The sequence below is a fragment of the Pollicipes pollicipes genome, unplaced genomic scaffold (genome assembly GCF_011947565.3).
Source record: "Pollicipes pollicipes isolate AB1234 unplaced genomic scaffold, Ppol_2.1 Scaffold_2555;HRSCAF=2994_pilon_pilon_pilon, whole genome shotgun sequence".
In the NCBI taxonomy this organism is placed as follows: domain Eukaryota; kingdom Metazoa; phylum Arthropoda; class Thecostraca; order Pollicipedomorpha; family Pollicipedidae; genus Pollicipes; species Pollicipes pollicipes.
This window is the reverse complement of record NW_023596136.1, coordinates 17735155-17750219: the sequence shown is the minus strand read 5'-3', so window position 1 is coordinate 17750219 and position 15065 is coordinate 17735155. Positions and strand designations below refer to the sequence as shown.

At 55.5% G+C, this 15065-nt stretch overlaps 1 protein-coding gene across 1 annotated transcript in view; it reads right to left on the bottom strand.

Annotated features, from left to right (window-relative positions):
- Positions 1-15065, bottom strand: part of LOC119103165 (putative 2-oxoglutarate dehydrogenase E1 component DHKTD1, mitochondrial) — a 39110-nt gene that overhangs the window by 11061 nt on the left and 12984 nt on the right. Inside the window, 7 exon segments of the mRNA XM_037226618.1 lie at positions 6742-6933; positions 7389-7520; positions 11774-11930; positions 12515-12654; positions 13337-13457; positions 13996-14127; positions 14680-14815. Of these exon segments, the coding sequence (XP_037082513.1) occupies positions 6742-6933; positions 7389-7520; positions 11774-11930; positions 12515-12654; positions 13337-13457; positions 13996-14127; positions 14680-14815 (1010 nt within the window).

The window sequence follows — 15065 nt, the reverse complement described above, 5'->3', positions numbered from 1 at the left end:
TTATGTGGAAAAGACTACTTTGGACAACACAAAATCTCTGGTTAGTAAATATGCTCACCCATACGCCATCATTTGATTGCGTAGTGAAACGTTTGTATGACAGCACTCACTTGTAGTTCTTCAGTCCCCTGAGTGGTGGCCCGAGGCGGTGCTGGATGTGTGCTAAACCAAATATGGTTCAATATTCGTGCTTTAACCATTTCTCGTAGTGTTCTTGCATATTTATCCGTAAGTTTAACGTCTTACTTGCATTCATATACTCATTTCTAGCGCTATTATTAAGTTGTTCAACTACAAGCCCGATTCCTAAATAGCCAATAAAAATGGACAGTTCTTGTATTATGTGGCAAACCGTCATTCGCACCGGAATCTTGTAGGGCTTGCACAACATTGGTTGAGAAATAGTTGACTTCTGTTATATCTGAAAAGCGTTCCCACGAAAACCGGTCCCGGACGACCCGAGTTATATTTTTGTTGACCTTGAGCGCCGTACGGCCAGTGCAATGGCAGGTTTTAAATGATGTTCTTATCGCATCATGAATGTCTGGGGGAACTTCAATAGTCTGCACGAAATAGTCTGCACATGTTCGCGGGAATGTAGCTCTGAAACCCGAGGGTTTTAGGTCTTAAGAAGGGCAGGTCTGGGAAATACACCGAATGATCTTCAAGATGGCTACTGCAATCGAAACCCCCATACAAATGTGGGACACTCCCTTTAAGAAATAAAAACCTCTAGTTTCTGAGCCACCGACCCGCAAGGAAATGCAGACTTTTCCGTGCAGACTATTTCAAGGCCATTCAGGCATGCCTCATGTCACAGCAACATCATTCATATCCTGCCATCCCATAAACCGTGCGGCGTTCCAGGCCAGGAACAAGATCATCGTCGAGCCGCTCAGATCTAGGGTCCGTGAGCACACTTTCCAAACATAGAATACATCAAAGGGCCTTCAATCAATAATGAGGAATCAGTTCAGATTTCAATGACAATGACACGTTTCGTGCTAGCATAAGAAGTTGGACACGGTTGCTAGTTAGTACGGATATAAGACTTGTAATAGAATAACTTGACTAGCGTTACAACCGAGTTTGTGAACACAAGTCAACCTCTTAAACTCACGGACAAATACAAAAGAACATCATGAGAAAGAGCCAAAACACGAACATATAACAGTATTTCGCTCAGCGAACGCTCCCAGGACTGCCACCGCCATCTACTGATGACTTTGAAGCAATACAAGGGAATGCTAGGTTGGCAGCTTCGCACGGTTAGTTTGGCAGCACCTCAACGTCATACGAACGTTCCAAGACACAATCAAACAACGGCATACGAAGGAACAAATTTACTGAAAAGCAAATATTCCGTTGTCTAGATGAGCCTTTTACACTGAAAAGCATACCCATAGTTATGGGTGAGCTAATTTCATCATATTTGAAGCTTGCTTCGTTATCTTCAAATGTTTCACATTCTCTTTTGGAAGAAAAACTGCTACATACCCAGGCACGGCTGTGATTTGCGATCCAATCGGAGCCACTGCATAACAGCATTAATGTTTTTTAAACTTATGCAAAACAAACTCTTACATAAGACCGCCTCAGACATATCCTACGCAATAATCCGGCAACCCGACATAAGTGGTACGGGCCGAACTTCAAAAGGACAGAGCTCACGCACCAAACTCCTACACGGCTCGACTGAGGGCAAGACTGCCGCAGAACGCCAATGGCAAGCAGTAAAACTGCAGCGGACACAACTCCTACTGTACAAATATCCAGGCGTTTCTACCATAAAGGTCAATGGAAACACGAAACAAACAAATCGTCGGTCAAAACGGCCATGATCTATGATCCAGCGTAACTCGCATTCTGGCTGTGATGACGTCACGCGATCCGCGCATTAATGAGGCACCGCGTGGCGTACTGCCGTCACATCATCCCAAATATCGCGACCCATGCTCCAAGCACACACACACACACTGTACCTATGAGCCGGGTTGCTCACGTTGAGCTTTATGTGCTTAACCACAGCCACGCCCTCTGCCGCAGCGCTGTACCGCTCTGGCTGCCGCCCCCCCCCCCCCCTCCCCCCTCCAGGGGGCCGGGATGCACCGGCAGCGTCAGTGCTATCAGCGTCAGTGCCCACATCCGCGCCTCGGGGGGTGTCACCGCAAACAGCGCACTAACCGACGGCCGGTCAGGACGGCGGCGCTCGCCCGGCTCTAGAGATAGGGTTCGGCCGGTCGCTTCGAGCCAAGGCACCAGCCACCTTTTACCGCACAATGTCGTGTGGTATGTGATCTGTTAAAGAGCGTTAACGAAAGAAGACGCATAAAAGTTCACCCAGGATAACCTATGTTTTCGAGCAGCGGGCATCTGGCCGCAAACGCACGTGACTCCCGAACTCGCCTACTGTACAGGCACAATCAAGAAGACTCCGATTAACATGGAGGTGCGAGATCAGCATTTCCGTTTCTTGATCCAGGGTTGATATGAACAAAGTACAAAACTGGGGACAGCAGTGTTGAGAAGATGCATAAGAATATTTCCAGAGCCACAAGGGCATACTATATTGAAAATTAGGTTTCATTGAACGAACTGACATGTTGTACTGAGAACAAGCCAAATTCTTAATGAGCATCGTCGTAGCATGAACCAGCCACGGGACGCCAGCAAACCAGTTTGAGGTAGCAATAGACACCCCAGCACTCCCCATACGGACTCTCGTACCCCATACTCCCAGTACTCAGTACATACGGACGCAGTCCACTCGTAAAACAGAATTAATCTCACGTTTTTAGTGTACGCACCCTGTCAACCTTGGTAAAACTGGGCACAAGGTTGAGAAGCATCGCACTAACATCAAGCAACAATCAGTGTATTTCGTTTTGGTCACTCACTGATATCCTCAAGCAATGAAGGAGCACCAACTGGAGTGAAACCATGTTGTGCTGCACGTAAAGCAGACATTGGATTGGTTGAGATTTAAAAAAGTCGAGGTTATCCGGACCAAGTTTTTGACAACAGGTCTCCAAAGGTCTCGATGCCTCGAAAGCAACCACAAATTTTGGCCTTACGGAGATGTTCTGTGATTTGCGCATTTGATAAGCCGGCGTGCCTTGGCCACATGCCACTTTAAATACCACAAACGGTACAACAAAGTGCACAGTGTGACAGGTACGACTTCCACACACCCAATGGCTGCCGACGTGTTGCCATATCTCAGGCCTCATCTTTCACCAGTTATTGGCGACAGCATACCTCAGGACACCGACTGTTTTCAATGTTACTTTCACTCTCCGAAGCCAGCAGATTTTGCATGCCAACATACACTTAATACGCAAATTTAGCCGAAGCCTTCGGATACCCGGGCATCGCAGGGGTTCGACTGGGCCCGCACGAGCATACGCCCCTTCCCATCAAGGATTATTTACCAATAATACAATTTGAAACCATAAGATACCGCATAACATAAGGGACCACATATAAAAAACACAGAACATGAGCAAATATTTCTGGTGGTTGCCCATAGCTCGAGCCAGACCACCAATGCTGCAGCGGTTCACAGCCAGTACTCGCACGGGTAACCGGCCGTCTTTTTGCACGCCTTGCTGTCGAGCCCGCCACTCTTCGGCAGCATGACGCAGTCCTCCACGTCGCCGTGAAACCGGTGCGTCCCGGGCGTCATCCAGGCTGGCTTGATGACCACCGACGCGTCGCCGAAGCGTCCCGGTACACCTGCTGCTCGGCCCCATCATTGGTTCCCAGCCACTGGTGGCTGGGCAGCGGGAGGGCGTCCAGGAACGCCACCTGTTTGTCGGTGGTCGGGAAGGCCGGCACCGAGTGTGGGTCATCAGCGCTGCACAGCTCCACCAGCACGCTTCCGGTCGCCTCCGCCTTCCGGTCGTGCACGCCGTGCGCCACGCGGCCGCCCAGTAGCGGCACATGGCCGGAAGGGTAGATGATGATGATGATTTGGGCTTTGGGGCGCACCCACTACTTTGGTCATATGGCACCGCCGGAAGGGTAGGGCGGCTGGTGGAGAGGTTCGCCGCCGCCGGTCAGCGGGTTGAGCGGCGAGTGGAGTGGCCAGACGGCACTCGGCCGTCATCAGCTCTAGGCTCCACTTGAGACAGACGGGCCGGCGCATGCGGCCGGCGGTACACATCGGTGCCGAGGCGGCCCGCGGGCGAGCCACCGGCGGGCGCGCGTGCGCCACATCCCGCGCCACGTACAGCGCCTGCTGCTCAGCCAGCGCACCGGTGCCGGGGAGGCCCGCGGGCGAGCCAGCGATGCGCGCGCGTGCGCCACATCCCGCGCCACGTGCAGCGCCCGCTGCTCGCCCAGCGCACCGGTGCCAGGGAGGCCCGCGGGCGAGCCAGCGATACGCGCGCGTGCGCCACATCCCGCGCCACGTACAGCGCCTGCTGCTCGGCCAGCGCACCGGTACCGGGGAGGCCCGCGGGCGAGCCAGCGATGCGCGCGCGTGCGCCACGTCCCGCGCCACGTGCAGCGCCCGCTGCTCAGCCAGCGCACCGGTGCCGGGGAGGCCCGCGGGCGAGCCAGCGATGCGCGCGCGTGCGCCACGTCCCGCGCCACGTACGGCGCGTGCTGCTCAGCCAGCGCACCGGTGCCGAGGACGTCCGCGGGCGAGCCAGCCATGCGCGCGCGTGCGCCACGTCCCGCGCCACGTACGGCGCCCGCTGCTCGGCCAGCGCACCGGTGCCGAGGACGTCCGCGGGCGAGCCAGCGGTGCGCGCGTGCGCCACGTCCCGCGCCACGTGCAGAGCCCGCTGCTCGGCCAGCGCACCGGCGCCGAGGACGTCCGCGGGCGAGCCAGCGGTGCGCGCGTGCGCCACGTCTCGCGTCACGTACGGCGCCCGTTGTATGGCCAGCGCGCCGCCGCAGCTCATCATAAGCAGGGAGCGCCACATCTCGTCGCGCAAAGGGTAACGCGACTACTCCGCACGCGCGCCGCCTGTCTACGGCTGTATGGAAACCAACGAGAAGGCAGCGCAACATGGCTGCGCACAAAAATTGTATTGGGGTCGATGCCGAATTCAAGTACCACCAGAAACCAAGGGTTTGAACGATCCAAAAACAAGCTATTACAGCCAATAACAAGTATGAACGTCGAAATGAAGCCATGCTTGCCATACTATCCATTCGCAACCTGATGAATACGAAAGTGGAAAAGAGGGAGCTGATTCCGTTCTTGAACTAAATCACTAAATGTACCACGCCCATCGCGACTCATCACCGACAACTCATCAAGATGTGTTTGGCTAAATTGTGAAAAGAACGGTCCAAGACATTATTGGCCTTGAAATCAGCACTTTTGTAAAACATGACTAAAAGGAAATACATTTAAAGCCATTGAAGCAAGCATCAGATATAATGAAATAAGATCAGAATTAAGATGATATCCGTTCGACCATATTATTGATATTTGAGCTTTTTGATTCAGTGAGCAAGGTCAGTGACCGAAAATTCATGAAAAACATACACCTTACTTAACGAAACTCACGCATGTAATTATTGCAGATCATCGGGATTCCCTTCAATACTTATCATGCCTTACATTTCACAAGCACTGCACCATCTTAGAGAAATAAGGTTCCATAACCATTGGTATACTTTTAATTGGAAAAGACTGCTCTAGACAGCATAATTTATTTATTTAATAAATATGCTCCTTAGTACGGCATTGCCGAGGTCAGACAAAACTATGCTGACTGTGTCATCGTACCTAGCACACAAAGCATTGGGAGACAGTTGACGACCGTTATATCTGGAAAGCGTGAACGCGAGATGCGTAAGGGAATATTACGTTGCAACTGGCTGTGTGATTCATCAGTGTTCATTCAGGGATCTTGCCCAAAACAACTATGGTAATTTCTGGAAAAAAGCCGTTGACGAGGGTTCAAATGGTTTGATACCGCACCATGCAGTACGCCACAAAACCACGCCAGTAAACCAAACACCGCACCTGAAAGGCTGACAATAACGTCTGCACTTCTCAGCGCCGTCAACAGCTCTCCAGCCCTCCACCGGGCCCCAGCCCGGACCACGCCATCTCACTGCACCACAGTCGTGCCTCTGTGACCCCATACCACCCGCCCCGGCGTGCCTGGGCGGCGCAGCCGGCCCCCGAGCAGCACCTCTTCCCTGCCGGGCCCGCCCCAGCCGGGCTGCGGGCTCCGACACGGCGGACGTGGTCGGGCCGGGAGCTGACATCCGCGTAAAACACCGCCCCGGGAGCGGACGTCTCCGGACACCCGCCTATCGCCGACCGCCGAAACCGGCTTCCGCCGGCGTCGTCACGCCGCTCTCGGACACGCCGCGCCGGCGGCCGCTGCGGTCGAGGGGGCGATTGGGGTAGGGGGAGAGGGACCGGCGGCGTGCGTGCCACGTGGAACTGAACACGACTGAAGTACAGATCCATTGGTGTGGTGCTTCCGCGTCCGCGTGCTTTAATGTACCTAATCGCACCCAATGCAGGTTGTGAAGACGCTTGCCAGTGGCCCTCTCAGCTGTCACAGGCATATGTATCGCGGGTTGTCTGTGCGTGAGACTCACTCGCTCGCAGGGTGCACGTGAGGCGCACTCTCTCACCTATCACGGGCTGCCACTGTGTGCCGGGTGCCATGTCTGCCAGCGAGCTGACGGCGGCCGGGTAGCGCGTGTCTGGGTGTCTGTGCGTGAGACTCGCTCGCAGGGTGAACGTGAGGCGCACTCTCTCACCTATCACGGGCTGCCACTGTGTGCCGGGTGCCATGTCTGCCAGCGAGCTGACGGCGGCCGGGTAGCGCAGCAGCATCTTAGGTCCCACCACCACCAGCGGCTTGCGGAAGTCGCGCACCATCTGCCTGCGCAGCGCATGGAAGTACTGCGCCGGCGTGGTCGGGTTGATGATGTGCAGGTTCACATTGTCGCCTGTCCGGAGAGAGCGGCGGTTAGAGTCGGCGAACGGGTCTTGCAGAGCGAGCGCACGGCTTTCCCGCCCGCTCGGAAGGACGCGGCTTCCGCAGGAGACGTTACAACTCCGAGAAGTCTGGCGCTGCGTGATAGCGGCGGGGTCTCGCCTTCCTCCACAGATAGCCATGCTGAAGTCTCAGGCATGCGAACCGAGGGCGTAATCTCTTAGCGCTGGATATGCAGCAAAAAAAAAAACACCTCACTTGCGAAAGCTGAACACGTGAGCCGGTGAACAACTCCCCGGAACATATCGGGAGTGAGGGCCTAACTTCGGCTTTGCGCACCGTCAACAAACCCATCATGAACGTGGGCGTGAGTACCACATAGGCGCCTGACCCGGAGCGCTGAACCCGCCCGCGACCACCGGGCCACACCGACCGCCGCTGACACCAGGCCGCTGGTGAAAGCCTCACCGTCGACGGCGTCCTCCCTGGAGTCGGTGAGCTGGAGGAAGCGCTCCATGCGACAGCTTGAGTGCTCCGGTCCCGTGCCGTCCATCCCGTGCGGCAGCACCAGCGTCAGCGCCGTCTGGTACAGCCACTTGGCTGGGGAGAGAGGCTTGGCTCAACGCCAGCAGGGGCGGACCGGTGTGTCGAAGTCGGGTCCAGCCCAGAGCGGTGCTCACGCCGGGCCCAGAGCGACGTTCGGTCCGGCCCAGAGTGGCGTCCGGTCCAGCCCAGAGAGACGTCCTGTCCAGCCCAGAGAGACGTTCCGTCCGGCCCAGAGCAATGTCCCGTCCGGCCCAGAGCGACGTCCGATTCAGCCCAGAGCGACGTCCGGTTCGGCCCAGAGTGGCGTCCGGCCCAGCCTAAAGCGACGTCCCGTCCGGCCCAGAGCGACGTCCGGTCCAGCCCAGACCGGCGCTCGCGTCGGCTCAGGGCGATCGCGGGGTCAACACAGTTAGCACGGTCAGCACGGTCAGCACGGTCAGCACGGTCAGCAGTCAGCACGGTCAGCAGTCAGCACGGCCAGCACAGTCAGTACGGTTAGTACGGTCAGCACGGCCTGCACGGTCAGCACGGTCAGCAAGATCAGCACGGCGTGCTGTCCGTGAGCTGACCGTGCCTCAACACTGGCGCATCGCAACGAGTCATTCGAAGCGGGGCTAGGATCAGCAGACGGCGCTGGCCCCGGTCAGTTCCGTGAAAGTCGTGGTGTATGTGGCTTACTTCACTTATTACTTAACGGGGAGGCGAGGCAGATAGTGACAACTTTTTGGGTAGGCCATGTAAGAATTGGAAAGAATCAGTTCGATCTTCGACGCACCTCACATATAAACAGGTTTCATCCGTTACAGTTGACTTGATAACAGCCTTGTTCTGTTCCATGGATGCTAAATGCTACATTTAGCAATCAGTATGCTACAAGCTCCCACAATCGGAGCTTGGGAAGCACGCCTCAGCAGCGATCGGTCAAGCCAAGGTGACCTACTCAGTACTCTGCGGGAGCGGATAATGACGCAGGCTCTTGACATCAGTGACAGCATTCGTGTATTGCAGGCCTGTAATGCTCGTGTACTACGGGTGGGCTTTAGGAAACACCTACGTATGGTTTCCAATCGCATGTGTCATTGCCTGCTAACCATGACTGTACCCGAATACAGTCAGATTTGGGTTGGTCCTGCAATCGAGCCCGACACATATCGGACCCAAAAACAGGTCTGCCCAGTACCCCAAGTCCCACGCACCCGGACTCAAACACAGGTCTGCTCAGTACACCGAGTCCGACGCACCCGGACTCAAACACAGGTCTGCTCAGTACACCGAGTCCGACGCATCCCGGACTAAAGCACGGGTCCGCCCAGTATGCCGAGTCCGAGGCATCCCAGACTGACACATCCCGGACTAAAAACACAGGTCCGCCCAGCACGCCGAATTCGAGGCATCTGGACTCAAACACAGGTCTGCTCAGTACACCGAATACACCGAGTTCGATGCATCCCGAACTCACAGGCCCACCCAGCACGCCGAGTCCGACATATCTGGACCCAAACAGGTCTGCCGGCACACTGAGTCCAACGCATCCCGGACTCAGACACAGACCTGCCCTGCCCCATGTTGTTTCAATGATAGCGCAGTGTCTTGCGCGTCGCCAGGATAGTACGAGGGAAACGCTCCTTGTTGGCAGCTGAGGCGTGATGGTGCGAAAGATATACTCCCACTAAACAATGTCACAATGCATGAATTGAACTGTGGACTGTAGCAGCCCACGAAAAGGCCTCTTCGGCGAATTTGCGATTATTACCAGGACAAGTTGCAAGCGGACGAACACTACGTCAGGGGAAACGAACTCAGAAATAGTCAGCCCTGGCATTATAGTCAGCCCTGGCATTATAAATAGTCAGCCCTGGCATTATATCGCGTCCGGCAGGGCTGCAACGCTAAACACACATGGCAGCCGATGAGCCTATACTCCATACTATGCAGGCAACAGTCAAAACAGCGGTCATTTTCTGACTGCTGCCACGTCCTGGGCGCAGACAACAGACGCATGCACGGCGCACGTACACGACATGCCAGCACACTGCCGCCGTCGCAGCAGGGACCGGAGGGGCATATCATGTCTGAGCTGGCTGCTGAAGCCTGCGCCTCCCACGTGACCGTTGGACTAGGGCCGGGCGGCGACGCCACGTGAGCGCGGGCACCGGTGTCGCGCGGCCGGCCGAGGACAATGGGGGGCTCGGCACGCGCGCGGTCACGACCAGCACAAGAACACCACCCCCGCCCACCTGGCCCAACAATGCACTGCGCCTCGTCAGGGCTGTTGTTTAATGACAAGGCGAGCTATTGACTCTTCGTCACGCCCTAGCCACGGTGCAGGAATTTCGCCGCTCTGGGATGGATGTGTTTCAGCTATACAGCGTTGATCACAACAGATGGACACCTTGCTCTATCGTTCAATGCCACGGCTGATAAAAAGCTATTGCAGCTTGGCTGATCATAGTACTTAAGCATCACATAATGGTATTCTGATATGTTCAAAATACCTTTGTGCCACCGAATTCTTAACACGAGCTCGGGTGGGTGTCAAATTGACATCCTCGAAGGTTTTTTTTCCGAATTTTCCAAATTTTGGATGGCTGTACACAATTGAATGACGGATGGTCTGGCGTCAAACATTTAGATGTTCCTAGTAAGGTCGTTGCTCTATGTCAGGTCAGAGTCAGGCCACGGTTTCAGCGAAGGCAATTTATAGGGAATCGTTCAATCTGATCCAACAACGGAGTTTTAGACAAAGCCATACATCTCTGAGATGCTTTCATACGCAATACAACAATTGAATGAACAAACTACATCGACCTAGGGTCAGGTATGAAGGTCAGATCAAGGTTAAAACCAACGTGTTCCTTGCTCTCGGGCTTGCTATATAAGGTAGTTCCTGGTGCTCATTTTGAATTTACTGGGAACAGGAACCGCATTATACATCTTCCATGGACTTCTCAGATGTCAGAACATGTCATTGACCTAAAATGACCGATGTCAACATCGTTTTTTAACATACTGCTTAGCGTAATCTTTGTCGCTTATCCAAATGCAAAACTCAAAGCAGTCTGGTATGACTTCGGTCACCACGACCTTCAAAGGTCAAACAAGGTCACTGACATGAGCGTGTGACATTTGCTTAGAACAGTTATATAGATTAAAGGACACCAACCTGGAGTTTAACCTTGTTTGACCTTATTTGACCCGAAGGTCATAACCTGAGTCTCAAACTTTGACCTAAGTGAGTTCACGTACAGGTCAACATACTCTGTGAATTTGATGTCTCTAGCTCTCTTAGTTCCTGAAATCTCAGAGGGTCAAATTGACCACCGAGCAGAGCATCCAACCGGCCATCCGGGCGCGTGTTAAGACGAAATTAGTTTTCGGACCGCTAACTTCACTTGTATGGACCATTCAACATGGGTGTAACTACTAGAGAGCTGCGGGGGGGGGGGGCGGTGGCAACCTGAATCATGCATATCCCATAAATTATATATTATATTATTATGTATTTTAACACAAAACAACCGAGGAGTCCATTGAAAGTCATCAAAAATTGCATCCATTCTCTGAATTGGTTCGATTGTCATGACATAAAATCCAAAGCGTGGAGAGGGACAATCAAATCTCCGAGCGTTGCCTTGGCGTGAAATTTGGTGTGGAGCAAGCATGATGGTTATGGATCCAAGGAAATTATGGTGTTGACGTTGAATAATGTCCATAGCTTATGTAAACCTGATGTGCAGGCAAGCCGGGCCTACTGCACTGAAGCGCGTCGCTCGGTGGGCGGACCCCATATCAATTTCTTTCCTGACAGCATAAATAAACAACCAAAACAGATTGAACTGCAGCCGCTATCATAGCCCTCGAACCCAAACACCCTCGGCGTACAACAGCCAACCGCACACGATACACACACGATCACCGGACCTCCGATGCATCCGATCTCGCCTGGTGCCACGGACCGGACTCGCATAGCTGTTGACACGCCATTGGCGTCCCACACAAGGCGTCCATTTGGCGTCGTCACAGAAGGAAGACGGCCACCAACAACGGCCCGAGGCTGCCGAGAAGCGGAGGCGGACAGAGCCGGTTTACGCCGGTTCGCCGCCCGTGTCCGGGCGTCGGGCCGGGCGCAATGTGCGACTGATCAGCGCGGTCCGGTATTCGTGCCGCAGGTGCCACACGTGCCAACCACACGTGCCGCGGGGTGACAGGCATATCAGCGACTGCCCCCCTCCCCCGCCTCGGGCCGCGGCGGAGACCGGTCTCCGCACCGCCGGCGCGTCTCGCTCCGCTCCGCCGGCAGCTCCTACCTTCGCCGGAGGTGATCATCGTGTCGATGGGGATCTGGGCACCGTTGAAGAAGTCTCCGAACTGCGCCTCCCATATGCAGAGCCGGTGCGGCGACTCAACGCTGACGCCGTACTCGAACGCCAGCATGGCCTCCTCGGTGAGCGCGCTGTTCACCACCTATCGGCCGGGTCAAACGGATCACATGCGGCTCAGCCAGGCGCCACGCCGCGCGCGCAACATGCCCAGAGTTTACACGCCGTGACGCAAACTTGTGCCGTCACTGGTGGCTGAGAACCTGCGCAAGCGCGCCGACAGGGTGGTACGTCTGAAATGCGAGTGGAACACTGTCTGAATATTCGTGCGCGCACGAGTCGCAGCAGAACGAGAGCACACACATTGCGAAACGCTGCACCTGACAATAACATAACAGTTAGGTAGAAGTCGTTGGAGCAACAGGCGGTTGGGCACAGTAGGGACCTCGAGTTGCAGACCGTCAGGCTATCAAACAATGTCATGAACTTGATATTTCAGCTTTCTTTCTAGAGCCATCAGTTCAGACAGCGCGACAGGTTGTTACCACGAACGCGCTGGCTAGGGTACGCTGGCATGACCAAGTACACCTAGAACGGGCGCTACGTAAGGCAGTCGCATCGTCAGGAGGTACCTTCACCCTCAAATACGGTCCAATGGGTCCCACAATAAGCGCCTGGGCCTCAGGCGCCCACCGAACGCGTGGTCCCGCCGCGGCGCACCGCACCGACCTCTAAGAAGGTCGTCTGCTGCTCAGTCAGACTGTTGAGCGGCACGTGCACGTGGTCTGTCTTCTGATCCACCAGCATGACGTGCCGCTGCGAGAACGTACCGCGGCCCACGTCCTGGCCGCACAGGCGCACGTGGTTCCCTGCCGACACGTGCACGTGCGGCTTGTGAGACGCTCTATGGCCCACAGACGGCATTAGCAGCGCTAGGCGACGGAGCAGGGAACTCGTGGGAAGAGTGCGGTGCTTGCTGGTCACTGGCCAGGCTGTATACGCACCGAAGCCTGCACAACGTGGCACCTGCGGACGGATGTCCTTCCCATCCAGGCCAGGCAGGCAAACTTTGATCGGTCTCTAACAGCCACCGCCACAGAGCAAAAATCCGGCGAATCGAACGTGGTAAGGTATTGTGGTTGGCACTCGTGGGTCCGAGGCTTTACATTCCGCAGATATCCGCTTCTGCAGATGACAGTCGTGGAAGATTTGGACACACTTCGACGACTCTGGCCGCATCGAGTTTCCGGAAAGTACTGCAACAGGGCCAGCATTTCCGGACCTGCGTCTGATGCGGTTTCCGCCATCATCGCTCCAAATAAGCTCTGATCTTCACGGATATCTGGAGTAAGATGGTTTGCCAAAAGCATTCCTGCAGTCACAACTGATTCATAGCCTAAAGGATTTCCGAAACTATTATGCAACGACGACGTAAACTTTTCCAAGGAACTCAGCCGCGCAGCACAGCACATCAAAGCCAGAGCCTTGTCGGGTGCGTCATTCCCTTTCGTAGCAGCGAACACAGCGGGCCTAGCAGGGCACGGAACTCACCCTCATACAGCAGCGAGCCTAGAGCCAGAGCCTCGCAGGTGGCCCAGTCGAGCCCCTCTCCGGCGCGCAGCCGGTCCCGACGCGCCTTGACGAAAGACTTCTGCAGGTGAGGGTGCAGACTCTGCCGGTGCGTCCCAGTTACGGGTCAGGTGGCCGGGTCACAAGTCACGACAATCAGAGGTCAGGTCACAGACCGGCTGAGCTGAGAGGTCACAATACATGGAAGTCACGGGCCCAAAAAAGGGTCGCGGTCAAAATCAAGATGCACCCGAACAGGGCGGTGGTGTCACGGCAACGAGCAAATCTCATAATTTCCCAGAGATCTCCTCTGGAGATGAGCAGCCAGTGATGCTTGGCTGGGGCAATGTGCGGATAGTTGCTGCGGATACGCTGGGACGGCTAATAATCGCAAAATATAGTATGCAAAACGATTCTGGTGATGCTGATTGCAAATACGTACACGACGCGAGTGGCCGGCGTGGGAGCTGTCGCTTAGGAACAATCCCGTCTATGCTTCAACCACACGACGTAACGAGGCCCCACCTGGCTTTGAACCGATCCACACCAAATGTCCAGACCTAGCAGTTCAGGGGGGGGGGGGGGCCGCCACCCCACCACACGGCCCGAGCGGCCACTGGCCGTTGGCTGAGGCGACTCACGAAAGTGGTGGGCCACTCGACGCTCCTGCCGCCGATGTACTTGAGCAGCTGCACGTCGACGCCCGTATCCCAGCTGGTGAGCGCGGCCGGCGCCTGGCGCAGGCCCGACCACAGGCCCTCCAGGTGGTTCGCCTGGCAGGGGTGCGACGGGTCACACCGGGGTTCACCAGATGTGGTGTCCCCTTACCTATAAGGGTCGCATGCCCTCCCAGCCATTCGACCGCGGGGGTGCGGGCTGCGGCGCGTTAGTAATGGGACAGATGCGGTTGTAATGTGCTTCCCATTGAAGCGTTTATCAGCGGCGAGCACGTGAACCGAGAAGTTCAAATGATCGGCAGACCAGTTCGGCACAGTTGGCACCTGTTAGATGACGATGCTAGTCGTAATGGGCAGCGAACGCAGCTACCGAGCAATCGTACGAATGACGCCAAATAGCAATGCTGTACACGGCAATCGTGCCGTGGGCAGAGGGGAATTGAGGCATCTTTCGGCAAGCTTCTGAGAAACAATGCCAGGACTGACAAACATGTCTGCTTTTCATCAGCTAAAACAACACAATATCAACTTGAAGGTGCAATTAAATCGCGAGCCATATTCAGCTTCCAACGTTTCATCGTTTCCTGTTGTCATTTTGGTGAAACACAGGCACAACGCACGGCTACGACGGCGGGCCAGGTCACTCACCTTGGGCACGTGCGTGTCGACCTCGGCGAGCTCCTCGTTGAGCCAGTTGTAGCGCTTGGTTTGAATGTCTTCCACGTCCTTCAGCGTCATCAGGCCATCCTCCATCAACGAGTCGACGTAGCGGTCCGGCACGCTCCTGGGAAGGCGGCATCGCATCACTGACGGCGATAATACCCTCCATAGTCCGGCCGCTGCTGGGGAGGTAGCACCGCATCAGTGACGGCGATAATACCCTCCATAGTCCGGCCGCTGCTCGATAATACCCTCCATAGTCCGGCCGCTGCTGGGGAGGCGGCACCGCATCAGTGACGGCGATAATACCCTCCATAGTCCGGCCGCTGCTGGGGAGGTAGCACCGCATCAGTGACGGCGATAATACCCTCCAT